The sequence below is a fragment of the Antrostomus carolinensis genome, unplaced genomic scaffold (genome assembly GCF_000700745.2).
Source record: "Antrostomus carolinensis isolate BGI_N321 unplaced genomic scaffold, ASM70074v2 scaffold2889, whole genome shotgun sequence".
NCBI lineage: Eukaryota > Metazoa > Chordata > Aves > Caprimulgiformes > Caprimulgidae > Antrostomus > Antrostomus carolinensis.
This window is the reverse complement of record NW_010339060.1, coordinates 48,447-71,039: the sequence shown is the minus strand read 5'-3', so window position 1 is coordinate 71,039 and position 22,593 is coordinate 48,447. Positions and strand designations below refer to the sequence as shown.

The 22,593-nt window shown below is 36.7% G+C and overlaps 1 protein-coding gene across 1 annotated transcript in view; it reads left to right on the top strand.

Moving 5' to 3' along the window:
* BIRC6 (baculoviral IAP repeat containing 6) overlaps positions 1-22,593 on the top strand; it is a 180,083-nt gene that overhangs the window by 119,868 nt on the left and 37,622 nt on the right. Inside the window, exons 63-65 of the mRNA XM_029086930.1 lie at positions 182-399; positions 2,749-2,913; positions 4,898-5,066. Of these exons, the coding sequence (XP_028942763.1) occupies positions 182-399; positions 2,749-2,913; positions 4,898-5,066 (552 nt within the window). The remainder of the gene's footprint in view (positions 1-181; positions 400-2,748; positions 2,914-4,897; positions 5,067-22,593) is intronic.

Genomic DNA, 22,593 nt, shown 5'->3' with positions numbered 1-22,593 from the left:
AAAATTTTTTATGAACAGAAACCTAGTACTAGATAGCTTGCTATATGGGAAAAAAAAAACCAAACCTTAAGTCTTTAGTAGATTTCTGTATGTGTTGTTTATTAACTCTTGCAGAGTTTAACAGGCTGTATTGAACTATTGAAAGAAAATGTGGGTTTGATATTTTTCTTCTTCAATCTAGGTCATATCCTGCAATCTCCTTCAGCAAATGTGCTTCCAACTCTGCCCTTCCACGTGTTGCGCAGTTTGTTCAGCACTACACCACTGACTACTGATGATGGAGTGCTGCTTAGGCGGATGGCACTAGAGATTGGGGCTATACATCTTATCCTTGCTTGTCTGTCTGCTCTAAGCCACCATGCACCAAGAGTGCCCAACTCTAGTCCTAACCAGGCAGAGGTAAGATTAGCAGCAGAATAATTGCCACTGAAAAGTAGTAAGAGTTTTAACTGTAAAAAATAAAATAATTTAATTGCTTTCATTATAGTCTAATTTCTGTGAGGGATTTGACATTTGAATGAAGAACAAAAATACTCAGAAAGTACTTGATTAAGTAATTGTCCTTGCATGTTGCAAATAAACATAGTAATAATGAAATTTAACAAACAAAGAAGGCTTGTCACGAGGTATTAAGGTGTAATCAGTTTCTTTCATAGAACCTTCCTCAGTGCATGAGTGGCATAATGTTCAATGGATGGTGATTCTTTAATCCTCATTAGATAGCATGACCCCATTACCTTATTTAGCATTCATCATCTATACTCTACTGGCTGCAAACTATTTCATCTTAAATGCTTTGCAAATGTAAATGACTTGTGAAAATTAATGAATTGATGCAGTTATATTTTTTAATACTCTTTTTACTGATGGAAATGAGATCTAAAGACAGAAATTTTCCATAGCATTCAAGATCCCAAGTGAATCTCCAAAGTTAAAGTTTTTCAGAGTACTTGCCATATTGTACCACTCTCTATCCATAACATGTATCCCATGATTTTTTTTAGGATTATGCGTTGCCATTTCTGCATAACATACTAATTGTCTGTAAAAGCGTTTAAAAAAAAAATAATGACTTGCCCTCTTCAACATTGTTGGCAGAGATTTGCATGAAAAAGTTCCTGGTGGCTAAATATGGCTAAGTAGCTGCAATACATAGGACTGTCCATCTTTTAGCAGCTCTGATGCTGATGCAGGCTTGAGCAAGGAAGAGATGAAGCTGTGCCTGAGAATAATTCACTTTAATGGCTAGTTAAATTTAAGGGAAAACTGAGGTATTCTGCTTCTAATGGGGTATCAGGCTGCTGACACATTAACACCTTAGCATTTTTGCGCTTTCGGAGGGAAAGGGCAACCATTAATTCTTATCTCTGCTTCAGTTCTACCATGACCCCTTAAACATCTTGCTTTCTCATAGTTCATATCTATCAGGTCATAGATGGTAACTTAAAACTAGAGATCCATCAGGCCTGCAACAAGGCTTGAATTTCTGGGGCCAAGCTTTCTCTTAAGTACTTTTAAGTCAGTTCTCCTGGCAGTCCTCTGGCATGTTAAAGGCACACCATGTTTGTGAGTGGTGTAATGTCTACATGAGAATAACTACACAGCTGTTTGATCACTGAGTTGCATTACATTCCCGATGTAAAAGTTAAAATGGTGATTCCAGATTACTGTCTGTATGGTACTACATAGGCAGTAACTTTTTTTACTATTTGCAGTCTCTTCATACATCATTTGTTTTCCTTCAAGTATAGTCTTTACCAAAGTCACTGAAGAAAATCTGAACAGAAAATGAAACTTGTCAGAGACTTAAACAATTATTACAAATTAAAGTTTGTCACCTATTCACATGACCTGGTTTTCCAGTAAGGCTAATTGTCACTGAGTCACTCAAATGAAGTAGCAATTGTTCATTGATCAGAAAATGAGGTCTCTTGTTTACGGGGCTAAATAAATAATTAGGAAAGCATGAGTTAAAAATTGCTTGTCAGAGTTTTCTCTGTATTCTTTTCACCAAAGATCTGGTAAACTTTCAAAATTAACATAAGTGCTTAAACAGTTTCATAAGGGCTAAGCAATATAATATTGACATTATGTTAGTAAAATGCAGTGAGGCAAACCATTGGAAAAAGCCATACAAACACCTTTGGAAAAATGCTTTCTCTCAGAACATTTTAAGGACAAAATATTTCCCCCCTCTTATCTGGAGAGGAAATAGCGTGTGTTTCAGTGAGCCAGAGATCGTGTGTCAGAGCTATACAAGTAACGTGCTATTTTGGAGCATTTATTCAAAATCAGCATGTGCTTGAGTATCTTAATCTGTAGTTTGTGTACTCCCATCCCCTTTATCTAATTATGTTATTAAATTTGACTGGGTGTTAAACAGTAGTAATTACAGATATATGAAGTTTAGCAGGGTATTGATTAAGTAAGATTTTAATACCTTTCATTATTTAAGCAGTAATAGTATCTTAAAAGAGAACAAAAATTGGTTTACAGTCCTAATCAAATTGAGGAATCAAGACTTACAACAATGTAGTGGTGACCTGTACTAGAACTCCATGTATGTGTCAGTCTTCCCTTCTTAGAGCTTTGAATTTCACTGAATCCTGACAATATCTTTATAATGTTAATAAATTGGGATTACATTATTTTGCAGAACAAAGGCTTTCTAAAGAAAATGTTCAAGAAGATTAAAAATGTGAAATTATTGTGACTTTTTCTTTTTTTTGTTGTTGTTTTTTTATTTAGCCACAGGTGTCAAGTACACACAACAGTGCATCAACAGAAGAACAGCAGTTGTACTGGGCTAAGGGTACAGGCTTTGGAACAGGCTCCACAGCTTCAGGATGGGATGTTGAACAAGCTTTGACTAAGCAAAGGCTGGAAGAAGAGCACGTGACCTGCCTTCTACAGGTGTGTAATAATGACATTTTTATTAATGATAAGCACTAGAAACATTAGGACTGGGTAGTAAAAACTGAGCTTGTGTGTTTTCAGTCATACAGCAGAGTAATTATGCTATTTGGGGGGCGGGGGGCGGGGGATTACAACTGCCTGTCTACATGGAAAATGAGTTAGATCATATATTGAGTGAGGCTGTTTTCAAACATCACTAGGCTGCTGCATAGAAGAGACCTGTGTGGGTAAGCCTGAGTGACAACAGTTCTGAATAGACAGTGAACCAAGAAGCATTCCAATGGATTTCCGTGGAGCAGTTGTGTATCTATGTCGACATCTTTGCATTCAGTCAAAAGTAAAGACTGTCCATTAAAGGAGGAGGATGTGGGAATAGGTGTTTTGTTTTGTGTGCAACATAATCTCACTTACTCATTTCTCACATGTTTTTGCTCTGCTTCAAGGAAATGCCCATTGTTGTTACTGGTATCCATGAATGGGTTTGCCAATGTAACAAAATCTCACTCAGACATACTATAAAATTATGAGTATGTCAATTAAATTACAATAGTAAATCGCCAGTAAACATCTAGATCTTAGTAAAACTGTGATGTCTTCCAAATGCCTCATGCTAAGGAGAAGAAAATCCTGCATAATTAAGGTTTTCAGTCCATTGTGAAATGCAAACAACCCCTGTTATCTTAGGTCAGTGTAGAGAAAATGAGATTCTATCTGGTCATCAAAAATTTAATTCACAGAACTGTCAACTCAAATGCATTAGCTAACCCTACTGCTGGGGTAGAGCACAAAGGAGATTAAATTCAGAAAATGCCCATGCCCTCACTGATGAAGGTATCATTTTGATGTAATTAGTTATTTCAGTCACTGTAGATTACAAGGCACAAGTATCATGTCCCCTGCAAAAGCAAAGCAAATAAAATCTGCAACAGTTTTCCTAAGCAAGAAAGAGGAAAATCACCTAAATTACTCTTGATGAAGCTTTTAGGCAGTACTCTGTATTATGCCATGGAGAGGTTTAGCTATAACTGTGGTAAGTCATGAGGTAAGGAGGCATTTGCTTTGGCAGTCAGCAATTGGAGAAGAGGTAGAAAACCCTTCAGAGTTGTGCTGAAGTTATCAATCAGTTTTACAGCAGACTTTCCTTGGTCCCTTCTCTAGAAAGGTTGTTTAGAAAAAGTCTGTTGTACAGAGTACTGACAAGATGCTGCAGCAAAATACCATGGGTAATGGGGTTAGAGTAAAGAGGGAGCATGAAAGAGAGAAGAGGTGGCTAAAAGGTGAACAGAGCCCCTGAGACTTCAAATATTACAGCCTTTCAAGCCTTGAAGTTACTCATTTTGAGAGTATAACTGCCCTACTCAGACCCATGGAAGTGCATTAGGTTGTACATCCACAACACATGGTAAGGGCCTGTGAACTCAACCAGAACTACCCTGGGGACAGGGAAGGCTAAGGCTGCTCTTTGTTTACTGAAGCCAGAGCTGTGCTCCACAAGTGATTGTTCCAAGTAACTGTCGTGCTCGCTGTAAGTTGTTTTCATCTGTGAACCCCGAAGTCCCATCCAAAAGGAAGTTACAAAGGTTTTTTAAATATTAGCAGTTTAAAAAAAAAAATCTTTTGTTGCTATTTGGTGTTCTAAAGTGAGTGGGACTGATCAGCCCCATGTCTCAGAGGTGTGAGCTGGCAAACTCCCGCTTTGAGTGACCCCAGCAGGTTTGTCAAAATTCTTATTAATTGATCTCTTAACGTAATTTGGAATTATAACAGTTGTTTAATTTTATCATTAGCCAAAGTTGGAATCACAAACTAATAACTACACAGAATTTCTTCCAGACATCTTTGGAACCAGTGAAATAAATGATCAGACTAGAATTAGCAAAATAGCTGTTGAAGTATTATGGCATCTTCCTTAAGGGAGTACAGTTAAAGTTCTTTTGCCTAAAATACATTGGTTTTGATTAAGTATTTTTGTGTATTTCAGGTTCTTGCCAGTTACATAAATCCTGCAGGGAGTACATCAAATGGAGAGACCCAAACTAGCCACGAGGGGAGAGGACAAAACAGCAGTGCTCTTCCATCTGTTCTCCTAGAGCTACTCAGTCAATCCTGCCTCATCCCAGCAATGTCGTCATACCTCCGCAATGATTCAGGTAATGTGCTGTTGTCTCCTAAATCAAAGTTGGCTTACTTCTGTCAAATAAGTTTTTATGTGAACAATAGGTAGTTCTGGCTAGTTTTAGTACATTTGCCAATTTAGAATTGTACTAATGGAAAATTCACTTGAGCCTTAGGAAACAAAATGATAGTGTTCGTTGAAATACTCATTTGTTGTAGGAGTTTAAACTTTGTTGTTTTAATGTCTTTTTTAAATTTTAGATGTAATTCTTAAACTGTTGAAGCTAACAGGAAAATAGTATTTCTATCTGAAAAGGTTACATTTTAGTTCTTCTACAGGCGATACATGGGCAGACAGTACTTTATACAAGACCAGGGATCTTGCTGTGAAGAAAAATATTAATTTTGCATGCAAATTGAGCAAATATATGCCTGAAGTTGGTAAATGTTGCACGTACTAGGGCAATTCTACTTTGCTTTGGTCAGAGCTTTTTCTGCTTTATTTAGGTAATACAAAAATAAGCCTCTTATCAAAACAGCAAAATATTTCAAGTATATGGAAACAATGAAATTGTTGGGTTTTGTTTTTTTTAAAGGAAAACCAAATTAATTTTATGTTGTCATCAATTTCTACTCATAATTTTAAAACAAAGATGTTTTGATAGTTTTCATCCGGTATGTTGTACCTTGCTATGGAAAACATTCAATTGTACAAGATCGTGTCAAGCAGTACGAGTTAAGCAAATGCCTGTATGAAAGTAATGGCAAAAGCAGCTGAATGAGTTTGTGTTTTATGTTCAATCTCATTAGATGACAGGCTTTAATATTAAGATATTGATAAGCTCTTTTTTTTTTCCAGATAACTGTTAGCCTAAAGTTTTTAAACACTACTTGGGCCTTAAGTTGGATTTTTGTTCAGATACTTTGTTTGTAAAGATGAATTTAATCCTTAAATAGCAGAAGGAGTTGTTCCAAATCTGAGTAATTTTATTTTGGACTTTATTTTGCCTGCCCTATTTTGGAGTAACTGTTTAACATCTTGCAGTAACATGATGAACATTACTGCAGTTCTTTTGGATAGCAGTTATAGGGTGTAGTGATGTGAATTTCTGGAAACAATGTCATGGCTTCTTGTTCACAGTATATTTTAGCTCTGAAGTAAAGAGAAATCATCCATGTCTTAAGTATTTACAAAGCTACGTAGGACTAGAACAAGAACGTGACTCTTTTAATATGTAGTAACTAAGGCATGACATAATCTTGTATGATGGAATGGAAGTAGTTCAAAAAGTCTTCTGGGGCCTTGTAGTAAAAATAAAAATATGAAGATGTTTCGCTTGCCAGTCCGCAGTTTGATACCTCTCCCTAATTTTGCGATGAATTTGTTGGTTCTGTTTTGCACATATTGCAGTGAGGAAAATGAACTGTGTAGCTGATACACTGGACTCATTATTGCAAATAAAAATATAATGTAAAAAAATAAAGTAAATTATAAAGTAAAACAATAAATTAATCTTTCTAACAGATACTCATAAATTCTTCTTGGTTGAGGTAGAAAGGAAAAGTCATTGAAAGACCTGTCAAAAATGCTACATTATCTAAAAGATGAAGCTGTTGGTTCTGAGTTATAGATGAATTGCAACTGTTGAAATTGCTTTTTACTGTGTTCAGTAGCAAAATGTATCTGTCTGTGTAAGTCACCTTTAACTGGGGAAGAACAGTCAGATACTGATAGAAGAGATGAGATATGTGACTGGTGGCGAGAAGTTTGGCTTTCAGAGACCATTTGTTTTCCCAAAGTACAAAGAAAAGGCAAAGTTTCAGTGGGAAATGTTGACTTAAGGTATGTTTTCCACTGCTGGGCTACTGTTATTTGTGGTTGACTGGAGATGTTGAAATGTTGTGCTTGTGAATTAGCAATTAGTAAAGAGCGAGCAAAGCAGATACTTCCTGCTTTTTCATAAATGGATGTGTAGCTCTTACTGTAGCAGCTAAAGTATATTAAAGCAAAGCAAAACCTTGCTTTTCAGAGAAAAGTTGTTACCTACTTTTCTGATTACAAATTCACACAGGATGAGGTTAGTTCTGTTGGAATTTAGAACTGTAAAATCTGCAGGTTGTTATGCTTTGATTAATCCAAGCGATAGTCTTGAATGTTTCCTGCTGTATTTATTCAAAAGACTATACATAGAACTATAATTAACAGTGTTCTTCTGTGTAAAAACCAACACCAGCTTTGCAAGCTTGTATAAGTCAAGCTTGTCTTTGAAAATGTAAAAGAATATCAGTATGAGAGGGAAATGTGCAAAAAGGCTGACTTCTAGAAAGAATGTCTTCTCTTTATGAATATTTTGAGTCAGATGCATTTAGTTTTAAAGGAGTACCTGAAAACAGTTTGTCTTAGTGATAGCCAGGCATAATTCCAATGCAGTAATTACTGTTTAGTTCAAAAGCAGACAGATAATTCTAGCTTTAATGAGTGCGAGTTACAGGTGATGCTGGGGCACTCAGTGTCATTAAGAGACTGTCAGGAGACATAGCTAACAGAAAGCCTGGCTGCTGCAGGAGAAACAGAGGTTGAGAAGCTCAGGAGCTATGTTAAGCTTTGGTACTATGCTTGTAAGACTGAAAAATTCACTTTTAAAATGTGTTTATAGTTGAAACATTTCAAATATCAAAGCAACTTTTTATGATTATTTTTATTTTTTAGAATTTTGAAGACCAATGCAATGTAGAACAGATTTCAGTCTTGAATACCTACCTCTTCTCCAGCAGGGCTGAATGCCTGCCCAGGGAGAGTAGGAAAGGGAAGGGCATTAGTAGTAACGCTCATGTACATGGTATTCTAATTTTCAGGCCAGTGTACCTTCTGCTGTCAAAAGGTACTTTAATGTGGAAGAAGCAAGTATAACTGTATTCTTCCTGTAACATGCTGGAGTGAGAAATTAGGATACTACATACAGAATGCTAATATAATGTTCCCAGGTTCTGGCACCCCAGCAGGAACAAGATGTGCTAGCACAATGCTGACAGAAAATAGCAGTTTTCAGCAATTCTATAACTTTCTCAGGCCTGAATGGATGCTGGTGGGACCAGTTAAAGGTTACTCTTGTGCTGGAGGTATCCTTCTACTGGATTTTAGGTTTTGCTGTCAACACACACACACACACACACACACACAAATTATGTGGGAATTTTTTCTATAAAGAAATAGGTGCAATGTAGGTGTGGATGTGCTGTTTCCCTTTATTGCGTAGCAGGGTGATACCACTGTGGTGATACAAGATAGTAAGTATTTTGGTATTGATGAGAATTTTGTATTTTGTTTACACATGTTCAGTTAGATACAAGTATGATACATCCTGCTTGCAAAGTTGTTTTGACAAAATTCTTGCACATTTCCATTATCAGAATATAAAATTGGCCTATGTCACAGTTAGAAATGTATCTAGGTTTTTTGATGCTTAATTATGTTTTGCCATCCCTGCTTAATTTACCCAAAACATACATGGACTAGATTGTTATCTAGATTGTTCTAGATAAAAGAAGTATTGATCAGATAAGGAGTGATCACATATAATTTAGAGACCGTGCCTTGAAGCAGATTATTACAAACCAGATTGCTCTGACACATTCTGCAGCTTCATCTGCATCAGAGCAAGGTGCTGCTGTAATCCTCACCCTGTGTCTTGATCATTTTTTACTGTGTTTGTTTTATATCTTGTTATGGCATTACTGTGGCTTTTGTTATCTTTCATTTTATAAATGAAAACAGTTTATCTTTGTAACCTGGTGATATTTTTTTTTTATTACACTCATGTTTATTCCTAAGGACTTAATTCATGTCTACATTTGTAAAATTGATGTTGTTCTTAACTTCTGTATCATGGAACATCTAGCATGTATTAATTACTACGCACTTATGCACATTTCACAGCAAAAGCAGGGACTGTCTGTTTTGTTATTGATTGGGACAGTAAAAAGCCCAGTGAAGTTGGAATTTGTTTGCTTTGTCCCTAAACTAGTATCTAGCAAACCCTGAGATGGCTTAATCTTGTTTAAAGCTGAAGAGTGAGAGAGGTTTGGTACCACCTCTTCCTTGGAAGACAGACTTCATAGCAAGTTGCAGAATTCTGCCTGAATTATCTTTGCTTGAATTCCCAGCCTTACAGGAAGCAGGTGATACTGTGATTTTAGCTGAGATTTTCTTGCATGCTGCCCTCTTAGCTCTCTTAACCACTCTCCTTCTTTGGTGGACAAAGACTCCATGTGATGTAGTCAGCATAGCTTGTGGTGTTAGATTAGCTCATTGTTCCTTGGGTTTAACTGCTGAGAAGAGATTATGCATTTCTATGTGAGGGCTTTACTAAAAGGATTGTGTTACTGACCAGCATGTTCTTCTTCCTAAGAGTCCAGTGTTTGCTTTTAATGCACTTTTCATAGTTTACCTAAAGTACTGTCGCACCCTGGACTCATGGATTCATAAACAGTTGTGCTGCTTTATCCTACTGCCAAATATCTCATTGTGAACTTTATTTAGTAAGTACTCTGGACAAATCTGTTGAAGGTGAACATACTGAATTCCTTTTTCTGCCTCTTCTGAGATGCCTTTTTTAGTTGAGTCCGTTAAAGTCATACTTTTCGGGCCTTGTCTCTTTGCCTCAGAGCTCGAACTATACACTAGATTGCCTGCTGAAGTTGAAGTGAATGTTTCTTTTCTGTTAACCATACTTAATCTCAAGGCATTATATGGTGCTGCTTTACTTCTGCGAAGTAGTCCAGTTCCACTGGACTGAGTAGCCTGAGTACTTCAGGAAGCTTGTGTTCCCCTATGGAACTCAGAAGCTGGTACACTGAGCTCATTCAGCTAAGAGTACTACATCTTTATTCATCCATTGCTGAAGGTGTGAAGGTATTACTGCAATGCAAATGTGAATCATCATGAAATTCTGATTTTCCCTAGACTTTTTACTGTGTCTAATAAGAGGTAGTTGCTGTTAAGATATTTTTTGTTGTTGAGATAGTTATGCATATATTGGATTAAACACCATAAGCACCAGAGCTGTGTATTACAGAATCACAGAATGGTAGGGGTTGGAAGGGACCTCTTGAGATCATCTAGTCCAGCCCCCCTGACAAAGCAGGTTCCCTACAACAGGTTGTACAGGAAAGTGTCCAGGCGGGTTTGAACATCTCCAGAGAAGGAGACTCCAAACCTCTCTGGGCAGCCTGTCCCAGTGCTCTGTCACCCTCACAGTAAAGAAGTTTTTCCTTAAGTTTGTGTGGAACTTCCAGTGCTCCAGTTTGTGCCCATTGCTCCTTGTCCTGTCACCAGCCACCACCAAAAAGAGCCCGGCCCCATCCATTTGGCCCCCACATTTCAGGTATTTATAGACATTGATAAGATCCCTCTGTCTTCTCTTCTCCAGGCTGAAGAGACCCAGCTCTCTCAGCCTCTCCTCGTAAGGCAGATAGATGCTCCAGGCATCTTTTATATATATATATATATAAAAATCAGCTCCATGTATATTGGAGCTGATTTAACTAAAGTTAGACTTAGGTCCAAATGAGTATAGAGCGCAAGTATTACCTGTTAAGAAAGGTTATTAGACTTCTGTTTGAAAACAAAATGTAACTCATATGCTGGGGCAATCTCTAATGATAATATTACCCTGTGACTTCCTTTAAAGGGTCAAAGCCTTTTGCTATAAGTGAAATTAGAAATATAATGGCAGTTTAGATAGACAGTATGTAATTACTGAAATTAAAAATTCCACTAGTTTTCATTAATGTGAATGAACTCATTCATTTGTAAAAGAATGCTGCTGAACTTTTGCCACATATGCCTTTTATCTGTTATGCTGTTGAAGTGTTTACAAAAAAAAGTCCAGTATCTCACTCCAGGGCTGGAGTACTTGTTGATTCGCAATTTCGAGATGAGAGCTATGCACTGAGTTGACATGAAATAAAATTGTTTATTTATTTCACAGAATTGACAAGTTTTAAGTAACTTAAGAATCAAAAAACCCAGCAGTCATTTCTATCTGAATTTCAGTTTTCAGGTTCTTAAATCGCTCATTGTTAAGACCCATTTCAAATATCCTTGTATTATGAAATTAACACAATAATATCCATAAGTATGTAGATATGAGAAGTACATTGAAAAATTTAAGAATGTATTGACTACTCTATAGTCTTCAATAAACATGAATAACATGCATAAGTCCTCTGGAATGGTACCTAGTTTTACAGAATACTTTGGTGCTTCATGTACTGAAAATGAGTATACACTAGTAGAGACTTGCTATAGACTATGGATAGTGAATAAATTTTGTTGTCTGCACATGATTCCTTCTAGTGTAGCCTCAGCTCTGTTTATGGTTTCTGGTTGAGCCAGTATTGACTCAGAGTTACAAAACCAGAATATAGCATCTTCCACTTCATTCGTCCATAAATCAGTGTTACAGCATAGTTTCTCAATGGTCTGAAATACCTTTGCCAAATTCATCCTCTTCTAAACCCCTGACATTATTTTATGCATGTGCTTCTTTTGAAGTGACTTCCAAAGGCTCATTTGGTTTAGCAGTTACAAAGTTCTATGCAGTAATAAGCTGTCACCTATACAAGGAATGTATTTCTTTGCTTTTCATTCTATGGAGGGATGTAGACTGGATGTAGCTTTGCAGCCTAGGAGAAGGAACTGAGCTGATTTTCAGAAATGCAACTTCTCCATTATTCCTTTGTGGCACATGTAATACTACAAACAATATTTATTGAAATCAGTGAATCCTTTTTTTTTTTTAATGTTGTTTTTCTATTGTTGTTTTTTTTTTTTAATCCTAAGATGTCAGAAGTAGCTTTTCTGTTACAAAGATATATGCAAGATACATTCATGTATACAAAAAGCTTCTATGGTCTCAGACTGTCTGCAGCTTTGGATCTAATTCAAAGACATACGTAGATTTAATTTAAAATATGGAAATAGTTTCATCAGTTTCGGTAGCCTGCAATTGCGTGTTCCATGAAGTATGCATAAGAGTTGCAATTCTGGGCCTTAATCATAAAAGGTACAAAAAGGGAAAATGTCTTCGGGACCTGGTCCAGAAAGAGAGAATGCACTCTTCAGGGCAAAGGTTATTAAACCTGTTTTCCATGCAACATCATGAATCCTTGTGTGACATGTTTTATTTTACTTGAAAATAAGCATCAGGATGAAAACATGAAAGTTATATTTGACTTATGTTAAACACATTCTAAAAATGGCGATATAGAAAATGTAACTTTACATTTTTTCATTTGGAAAATACATATTAATGAGTCCTTTAATTATTAGTATTTTTTAAAAGAAGTACTGAAACTGTTCTTTATCTTTTTCACACCACTTTAAAAGATTTTTAATTAGAAAAGCACATTGTCAGTATAGCATGATGATTTCGAGTACAGATCCACTAAAGGCAAGAAAATCTAAAAATCTAAATCCTTTTTCAGCTTTCCACAAGACTAACAAAAACACTGCAGAATGTAGTCAATAGTTAAAATTTTATTTATAATATTACAATTTTTGGTATAACAGTGTTCCTGCTTTCACACTTATACATTAGTGTAAGTTACAAGCCTAAACTATGGTGATCTAAAAATAAAACCCTTTTATCTGTTTTCTGGTCTCAGCTATGAAGAGACATATTGCACAAAACCATAGAAAGCATCATGGGGCTTGCTTATATGTATTTATATATTTAATTTGTCTCTTTCTATGATCTGATTGTTTCCAGTGTTTGCTCACGTTTCTTGTGTCTTGCATGTTTGCTGGCAGTAAAACAATGCCATCTCTGTTTCTGCTATTTGGATTTCATCTGTTATCAATGAGAAGTTGAATATCGTCTGCCTTCATTTACGTAATTTAGCACGCTAGCTGGGCTCACAGATACATTTAGCAGTCACTGATGCAGCGCCCTTAGCCAGACACTTTGCTCTGGAATGTTTTTGATAATCTTTTCAGACACTTAGCAATCTTGTTTTTTTTTTTTTTTTTTTTTTGCTTTAAATTTAGAAATCATTCTTACCATCGCTGGTCTTTGCACTTTGTGCTGTGCAATTGATGTTCAAAAATGTCATCAAAGTGTAGTATAGATGTACACAAAAACAATAACAAATAAATTGAGCACAGTTCCAATAATCCCAAGCAGTGCTAAAATAGATTCTTCTTTCTCCTCTCTCTCCTCTTGCCTTTTTACATCCTCCAGTGTTGCGATGGCAGAGGTCCCCATTTTTCCTGCAAATACCTTCACCAGTATTCTGGCAGCTAGCTAGAGGAAAGAAAGCAAATGGTAAATCTGGTTTGACAAACGTGCAAGCTTTGATCTTCTTAGAAACAATTCAGTACTTCTTTACACAGTATTTCTTAATGCTGTGTTTATTGAGTGGTGTTCATCTTTTGTTTTCTTTCTGTGTGAACATGTTCATGTTAAAAGTAATTGTTCGGTAGATACAGGTTTGATAGCTTGATGCTTCAAGGCAAGTAATAATGCTTAATTATAAAAAAAAATTTAAAATTTGTCTTTAGCCAGCTAATTTGTTTCCTTATGAAACATCAAATTGGTGAAAGCAGGTATGTGGGCATTGTCAAATGCTCTGAAATGCCTGGGGAGATTATGTGAATTTTCAGCTGTTGTTAAATATTTAACTGTCACAGTACAAAAACAGTTGAAAATATTCATGTGTACGGTTTTCAAACATGGTAAATATGCCTCCTTAATACAGTATCACAGTCTTTTTTGACCAGTGAACCCTAAGTAGACAATTGCAGGTGAGATCTTATCCTTTTACTTGTTTAATAGATCAGCGTTTGGACATCCATGCAACAGTAAACATTTAACAGAAAATGTCTGTCTCTTCAAATATAAAGGTTGTTGTTATTATTATATATGCTTATTATTGCAGTATGCCAAAGGACAGTAGTACTCTTATAGTAACAGTTCTGTCCAGTATAGGATTTGAGACAGATATTTACAGATGCGTGTATGATTTATTAGCTTTTTTGTTGCAAAAGTGAGGTTGACAGGTCGCCTCTCTTACTTAGCTGCTCTTGTACTCTTAATTTACAGTCAAATATCCCCTAGAAACATATTCCCTGTAAAATTATGTTCATTGGTGGCTGAGATACTAGATGTAATCTGCTAGGCTGTTCTAGCCTTATTGATCAGAAATTTCTAACCTTAAACTAAAAATTGATCGGGATTTCTACTAGTTCAGATAACCCAAATTTACTGAAGATTTGCAATCACATTTTATAGCGCAATGGCATGTTTCTCTCCTGGCAAACATCTTTAATCATTGAAGATAAATGTATTTGTGCTGTGAGTCTAATTAAAGCCATCAGCTCAGAGCATATCTCACAGAAAGGTAAAAAAAGAGATGTTTCTTACCCTACATTGCATCAGGAATAAAATGTCATCAGACATGCTTCTTACTCGTCGATTCAGTGGCAAACCGGGCTTTTATCTTCATGAAGGAGCTGCTCTCCTCACTCAGACAGACCAGATAGGAGCATGAACAGTTCCTTGATGAAGAAGTTTATCGGTGAGGATAATAATGTTACAGAATCTTCCAAATGACTGGCCTTCTCTCTCAGTAATCCACTAAAGCAAGTGTAGTCGAAAAGCAATAAAACCTTTCCTGGTAATGATCCTCACTGTTGACTCTCCCTAAAACTGAGGATTTTTTTCCTTAGATGATGCAGAGCAATGAAATGCATGCTGTTAGGTTTTTTTCCTTTGGAGGGAAAAAAAAAAAAAAAGAAAAAAAAAAGAAAAAACACACCAAAAAACCCCCAGCTCCTGGTTTTATTCAGTTATACTTAGTTATTTATTAAGATTTCAGAAAAATCCAGCCTTTGATTTACTCTTTGTGGCAGCCGTCTGAAGAGGCTTTCTCACGTTGACATGCTGTAATTCCAAATGCAGCGAAGTACGTGCAGTCACACTATGTAATTTTAGTCCAGCCTGAGAAAGGATGAAAAGAAGTCTGCTTTACTGGCAATAGTGTGAACGCTGTCACACACCTGCCTTCAGAGCCTCTGGAAAGAATTCCAAGGTTTTCTTCGGAGCATTGCATAACTTAGCCAGGCGAATCTGAAGAGAGGAATGACAGTGGCTTTAGTTGCACACTGTGGTGAGCTGTGACATTGATTAAACATGCACTTGGCACTTGCTGAATAAAGAAGGAGCTACGAGCCACCCTTGCAGACAGTGAGTTGCATAACAATGTGCGATGGCTCTGCTGTTTCATTGTCAGGCCCCGCACATTTTAATCCTGTACCAAAAGCGGAGAAAGCCTGTGGTGTAAAGAGGAAGAGAGTTAACTGTACTTGGGGGTTTTCTGAGGAAGTGCTGCATGAGAAATGGTGACATTAAGGCATTCAAGCTGAAACAGTGTTTCTGCCTTTTGTCTTTTTATGCTTTGTTTGACAGGCGATTGTTTCTGTGGGAAATACTATTCCTAACGCTTTTCCTCTTTTCATTTGCAAGCCATAGAATGCAGGTTAGTTTGGAATTAATAAAAATGCAGACTTAAAAGAAAAATATTCCTGTTCTGATTTCATAGCAAGCAGTAACTCAGTTTTTTCCTAGGTAAATCAGAGAGGTATTTTTCACCTGCCCTGTTAGAAAGGAGGGGGAGCTCTGCAAAGTCTTCTCTTCTTCCCAGTCTCTTCAGATTAAAAGCTACAGTTTTAATAACCTCTGCAAGTAGCTGTGTTTCAAATAATTTTATTCCATCACTTCGATCTATGAAGGCTACCAGTGCAATGTGTTTTTATTTGTATAGCATAGCTTCTTGATACAAAGGCAACTTTATTTTACATGTATTGGAAAACTTATTTTTTAAAAAGTTGCAATATCAAGCAATTTATAATTCAAAAATACAGAAGGCTTATACATATGAAAAGTCAAAAGATAATGAATTACATTGAATTCAAACAGTAGGAATGTAACTGGAAACATCAATCCCTTTTCAGAACAACATATTTTAGAAATTACAAGGCATTGTTTGAAATTAAGTTTGCAATAATCTTTTTGTGAGAGAGCAAAAGAGGGTAAAATCATTGCTTTAAATACTTCCATTTAAAAATTAAATTGCTTACACATTACATTTTTTTTTTTCTTCATTATTTATCTGAAGTGTCTAAGTACATTTGTTGGTTTCTTAGTAATGGACAAAACTGCGTATTTTACATGTGCATTATTTTAATGGTAAATACCATGTTTGAGGTACTGTGAGATGTATGGTACTGGTAAATGATTTGCCCTTTACCCTGAAAGTAACATCGCCTCAGTGAAATTGTTTGACTCTAGAACAATTAAGTAATTAGGTTAAATCTCTCCAGCATAGCTTCCTTAAAATATATTTATGTGGCCTTTCCTTTTAAGCTCTACCCATCTTCTGAAAAGGCTGCTGCAGTTCCAGTTGTTCCTGGAATTGTTTTCTGTCTATGTGTCTTGAATGCATTTCTGTTTTAATTTAGATCCGTTCAGAGATATAAAGATAAGGAAATTTTCACTTGTGTTCTCTGACCATTCACATTGCTGAGAACACCTAGCAATAACCAAATTTTCAAGCTGTTGTACTGTGTTAACCCTCAGATGTTAAAAATAAAACCCTTTCCTTTGTGAAGGGTGGGGGGAAATTGTGCAATGTGCCTCTTTTATTTAAAGATTAATTATGTATTTGGACAGTAGGAATCTGTCACCTTGTCAACACAACCAGATATAAAGATTCAAGGTCAGCAGAAGAATTTCTTGCAATATTGTCAAGTATAAATAGTGACATAAAGTAAATTCCACAGCTCCACTGCAAATAACCAGCTAATTAATATGTATCCTCAGAGACACAGAGAACAGCAAAAGATTCACAAAATATTTCTTGGCCTGGTTATTACTGTGGTTGAGGTCTCATAGTGGTCTGCTGTTTTCATAGCTGTGATGCCACTGGCACTTCAGTGGCTAAGGTGAACCCAGGGAAACAAATCTCTCTGGGCTCCCTCTGCACGCAGTCAAGGGGGAGTGACACCTGCACACTGTGATTCAGATCCAGCGTCTGTCGTGGACCTTGGTTTGATGGCATTTCTCCCCTCTTGTCCTTCCACTGTATTGATATGCATGTCTGTGCAGACATGCCGTGAACTGGTTTGGAAAACAGACTCAGACAAAAATAGATCTGTAGCACAGTAAGAGGGATGGGGCAGTAGCTGCTTAAGCTGCCAGTATTGGCAAAGAGTTGCTGTTTGAGGGAGGAGGGGGAGAAGGTTGACAGATTCATCATTTCTCATTTATAGGAAACTTAAGGAATTCATCCATGTTGGCCGGAAGCTGGTATTTACAAATGACTTCCTTATAGCTACAATGCATCTTCAGTATGAAAAGTACATTTGGTGCAAGATTTCTCACAGTTCTCACATGAGTGAAGTGAGTAATATAGGTTGATTTGAAAAGGCCTTGGTTTATCCATAATATTTGATTATATTTGGAAAGATGTGGAGGTATTTTACATTTTGTGTAAAACAGTATTAGGGTCTGGGAGTATGTTTTATACAAATCAGTAATAAAACCACCTGTTTTGGGGTGAACATTACATGGTTACATAGTATTTGGGTTTGGACACTGGTATCCAAAAATGTCCTAAATTTAATTCTATTACTTCCACCTAGGCAAAGCTTTCAAGCACTTAGTAAGACTTTGGCAACTCCTTGGTAACTGATTTATGTAGCATCCCAGGAGCAGAACAAATTCTGTTGATTAGAGGTCATTCTGTTCATTACCACTGATGTTTGAGCATTTGTATTGCATGGGAACAGACCTTAGGCAATACAAATATATGCCATATTTTAAAGGTATTTATACTTCAAGAGGAAGTTGCCAGGCTATTTTGTAAAATCTCAGTGGTATAAATTCAACGATTTACAGTCTTTCTTGATCCTTAAATGATCATTATCCTGTTATATGCTACTGCTATGATTAATGTGGTACACCTGTAACATCCCATTTACAAAAGGAACAAGTACTCTTAACTAAAGCGTAAGTTTTCTTTTTCCCAATGTATTTTTATGGATTTATATAATTTTGGTTTTCATGTACTACAAGATCACTCTGTATGTTGTATTTTTTCATTAAAATAGCAAGTTTTGAGTCAGGAATCGTTTGCCATTATGGAGAGAATATGCTCTGAAGAAGATTGCAGGTTAAAGCAGAAGGTAAAGGAAGATTTGAAGGAGAAAATGGAAAGAAAAATGTAAAGAGCTCTCTAGACTTAATAATCTATTTAGGTTAAAATGCTGACATGAAATCCAAAAGTTCATTCATATATCAGTTCTCCATGAAGAGTGTTTTCCCTTGTAATTGTTACGTATTTTCCCTAAGATGCAGGAAACTACTTGAAGTGTAGTAGCACCTGCATTCTGTAGATGATGCATTCTAGTGTTCTTCCTCCACTAACTTCTCTTTAAGAGATCTGACACTTCCAGTTAAATTGCAGAACAACACAGCAAAGCTGTGTCTGTTGGGAGATGCAATAGTATGCACAAATTAAGATGAACTAGTTCGCTTTGCATAAGTGAGAAGTGGATATCCACTCTCCTTCCTTCTTCCTTATTTTTTTTTTCCTCCTTTTCTCTTCTCTCCTAAGAACTAAACACACCTACCATTTCCTTTGTGGCAGCTGTTAGCCTGTTTTTATGATATAGATTGATGTGTGATGCCCTTGAGTCAATAGTGATGGGCATGGCCAGTTTGAGCCAGGTTTCAAAGTATTATTTTTACTCCAGTTGAAAAAAGAGGAAGAACTCAGATCCTTTGTAGCAACACAGGTTACTTTAGATTTCTTACTGATCTCATTCACACCTTTTTCATGTGTTTTATCTCGACATTGACTTGATGATTTTGACACTTCAACTATGTGTCTACATCTTACTCTCCTTTTGATTGAGGGACTTTGATGCATTTTGACTATTGTCTGGATTTTTTTCTTGATTTTGTAACTTAGTTACTGACCCAGAATATCCTTGGAAAAATCCAGAATTCTCTCATAACTAACTACAGAAGTTCCTCTAGTTTGTTCCCACTTGTTGGTCTTCACTTCCCAGAAATGTGCTTGTTGTAGTCTCTCACACTTGCTTTAAAATAGTTTTGTGTCAAGAAATCAATTAAATGGACACAGGATAGTACTGGTTGTTCTTCCACGCTCCTTTCAACACCAGCTTCTATTAGCACCAGTCAAGATCAACCACTGCTTTATTGTCTGTGAATATGGTCAGCATGTACACTGGTATTTTGGCAAGAAAAGTGGTAATAGTTTAGGAAATACTGAGCCAACCTGCCTTTGGCGGATAGGGTGACATGTTCCATATTGGTTTTGAGGGAACTGTTTTAATCCCACTCTTCATGTACTGAAGCAACTCAGAAGCTGGTGACTGATGAATGTTCCTGAGTTAGAGGTGAGTGTTTCAACCCCAGCTGTGGGTGTGGTGACCTTCTGGATATGGTGGAAAGGAATGATGGGAAAAAAGGAGAGAGGTTTTTTTCTCTTCTTCAGTCTCTAGTTTCACATGGGACATCAGGCAATCTTTTTTCTCTGCTTCACTGGTGTCAAAAAGAATCGCTTGTATGGGTATTGTACCTTTAAAAAGCGGTTAGTAACCTTTGAGATGCTACAGACACGATTCTGTGCCATTCTCTGCAGCTCGAGGTTTTTTGTCTAAGACAGCAGGATCCAGAACTGTTTCTTCACATTGGTTTGAATGTAGACTGCATGCTTCTGGAGGAGTATTAAGGCTTTCAAGTATCAGGTTTTTGAGCTGTCATGTTCATATTTTTTGTTGAGTTAGAGGAGTCTGTTGAGTGAATATTGGATCCTTACTGGGCAAGCAGAGGGAAACAGTAGTGAGAACTGATCCTGGTCCAGGAGGGTGGCTCTCAGAGAACAACAGTACTAGAACAAGTTCTTCTTTCTCCAAAGCCTTTAAAGCATCTTACCTTGTGAGAAATAATTAATCTTGTCCATATGAGTTTCCAGATGACCAATCTTAAAAAAACAAAACAAAAGAACCTAGAAGATACCACCATCCCAGCACCTTTTCTCACATTTCTTTCCTCTGTTTTGTCATCTTTAGTTGTAAATAGTTTTGGAATAAGAGGATAAAATTATTTTCTCATGAAATCTCTTATTTTCTATTACAAAAGTATATTAATATATGCTGTTGATATTTTCAAAACATTTAAAGCAGCAGGTTATTTCCTAGGAGATAGTGCTTTTGGAGTAGAACTTTAATAACATAATTTTTTTTAAGCGTCAAAACCAATTATCCGTTTCAGTGGATAATAATGTAAAAGATTTATGAAAGAACAAATTGTAAATTTGTACTTCTAGCTCTACTGTGGTGCAGAAATTTGGTATAATTTATAGGGAGTAATTATGAAGAATGTGTTGAAACATCATGGCATTGAGATCTTTGAGAATTAAAAACCTAGCTGTTAGGAGGAACAAAGCAGCTTAGATTTGGTTTGTAATTGGGTACTGGATTGCATGGCAGATAAAGCATTTAGTCCTTTAAAGACTGAAGTTTACTTACTTGAAAGAGCTAACAGAAATGTTTTCTTCAACAAATCATTACTTAGCAAGGATCACTGTGAGACTGTAACTTCTGCTTCAGTCTTTATCTGTTTCTATACTTCACATTGTTTTATATGGCTTTTAAACATAAATCCATTAACTGGAGAGCTCTTCATTGATTTACACAGCTGGTGGTGGATTTTGCAGCTGTTTGTACAGAGCATACTTCAGACTAGCTTGCAGCCTCTGGCCCCACTCACTTGACCAGAGTGAATTAAAGTCCATGTTGGATTTTCCAGAAGTAAGGGAGTTTTGTGGGAAAGGTAGTCAAGAAATTATCAGGTGAGAAATAAGAGGGGTGAAGGCTAGATTTCTGGGGGGCTTCTTGCATCTCACCTTGTTCTTCCTTCTGCTTCTCACTCATATATTCTTTGTCCTGCTGTCTAAATAATACAGAGTACTTTTCAGAAAAACAGTACTCTTGAATCAGGAGTGGGATGGGGATTTTATCTGGTTTTTTGTTTTTCTGAGCCTTAAATCACAGAAATTTTTCCACGTGGTGACTAGGCCACTGAAGTTGCTTTACAGGACCATAAGTGAACAAGGTTTCATTGTCATCTGGAGACCACTATGAAGTTCTGGACCTCTGTGGTTACAGGGTAGTATGACTGTCTTGAAAGCATGAGCAACAACAGACTGCTTACGTATCTGTATCTGCCTGCCAAGGACCTGTAATTTTTTACTGTTCCCCTTTGGATCCACTTAGACATCACTTTTCCGGTACTAAGGTGAGATACACTTTTTTGACAGACCTTGATGCCTTGCACTCCACTGTGTAATATGTTTTATGTAAAAGGAAACTAAACTGTGGTGTTTGCCTTCCTGCCTCCCACAGATGAGTTACCTCTTTTAATAAGCTTTCAGGAGAAATGCAGTTAGATGCTGGTCCTTGATACAAGGATGTATAGAAGCTAACAAATCATACATGAGATGGAGCTGGTGTTCATTTAGTTTCTGAAATAAGTTTCTGTGTGTTTATTTTGAATTATTCACTTGAGAAATAAAAGTTAGGGGTTGTTGTCTTCAGAAGTGTTTGCTTTTGACCGTAAGTGTTCCATGAAATTCCCTCTGCCAATAGGCTGTCACCATCTTGTGACCGTTGTTTAATTTACAGAAAACAGTACAGGTCACTGACGTGACTGTTCAAGGCACAAGGCAGTAAAGCTTCTACCTTGTTTAAAGTGGAGGGAGCCTATCCCTAAGCTTTCCTGGTCCATTTATCTCGTTACTGAGGCCCATGAGCATTTCATCCAGGAGTTCCTTTTTTTTTTCCCCCCCTTCATTAACTGGAAGTCAACACTGGTACTGTATCCCTGCTTGCAGGACAAGATTTGGAGTCTGTAAGTACTAAACTGGTTTTTCTTCTGAGGGTAATTGGTAAAGACATGCAGCAGGCCCTTTAAAATTTGAGGTTTCACATTGCATCTTTCAAAATGTCCAGAGTAAATATTACCGGGTCTTCCATTTTTTCTGATTTTACTTTAGTCAGACGGTACATCTCAAGTGGTTTCATTTAGACTTAGTCATGATGGTTGGGAATGAGATCTGGGTGTCTGGAATAGATTGCTGTGCAGCATGACAGGCTACAAACATTCACAGATTTTACTGGAGGCATTAAGAATTAATTTTTAAAATTATTCCTCTCATTCCCAACACTCGGTCCTTTTTGAGAAGAGAATATGACATCAGAGGAGAACATGACACCATAATAGATGTCCTACAGTTCCATATTATATCGCAGAAATGTTTGTGGGTTGTTTTGGTTTGGTTTTTTTAACTCTCATGCCTTCCTGATCCTTGTTGCTAAGGATACAGTAACCACATACGGGGCACAGATGTTTTATTGTTACACACAAGAGACTCCTGAAAGGGCTGTAAGTAATGAATTTTCAATTTTTTTTA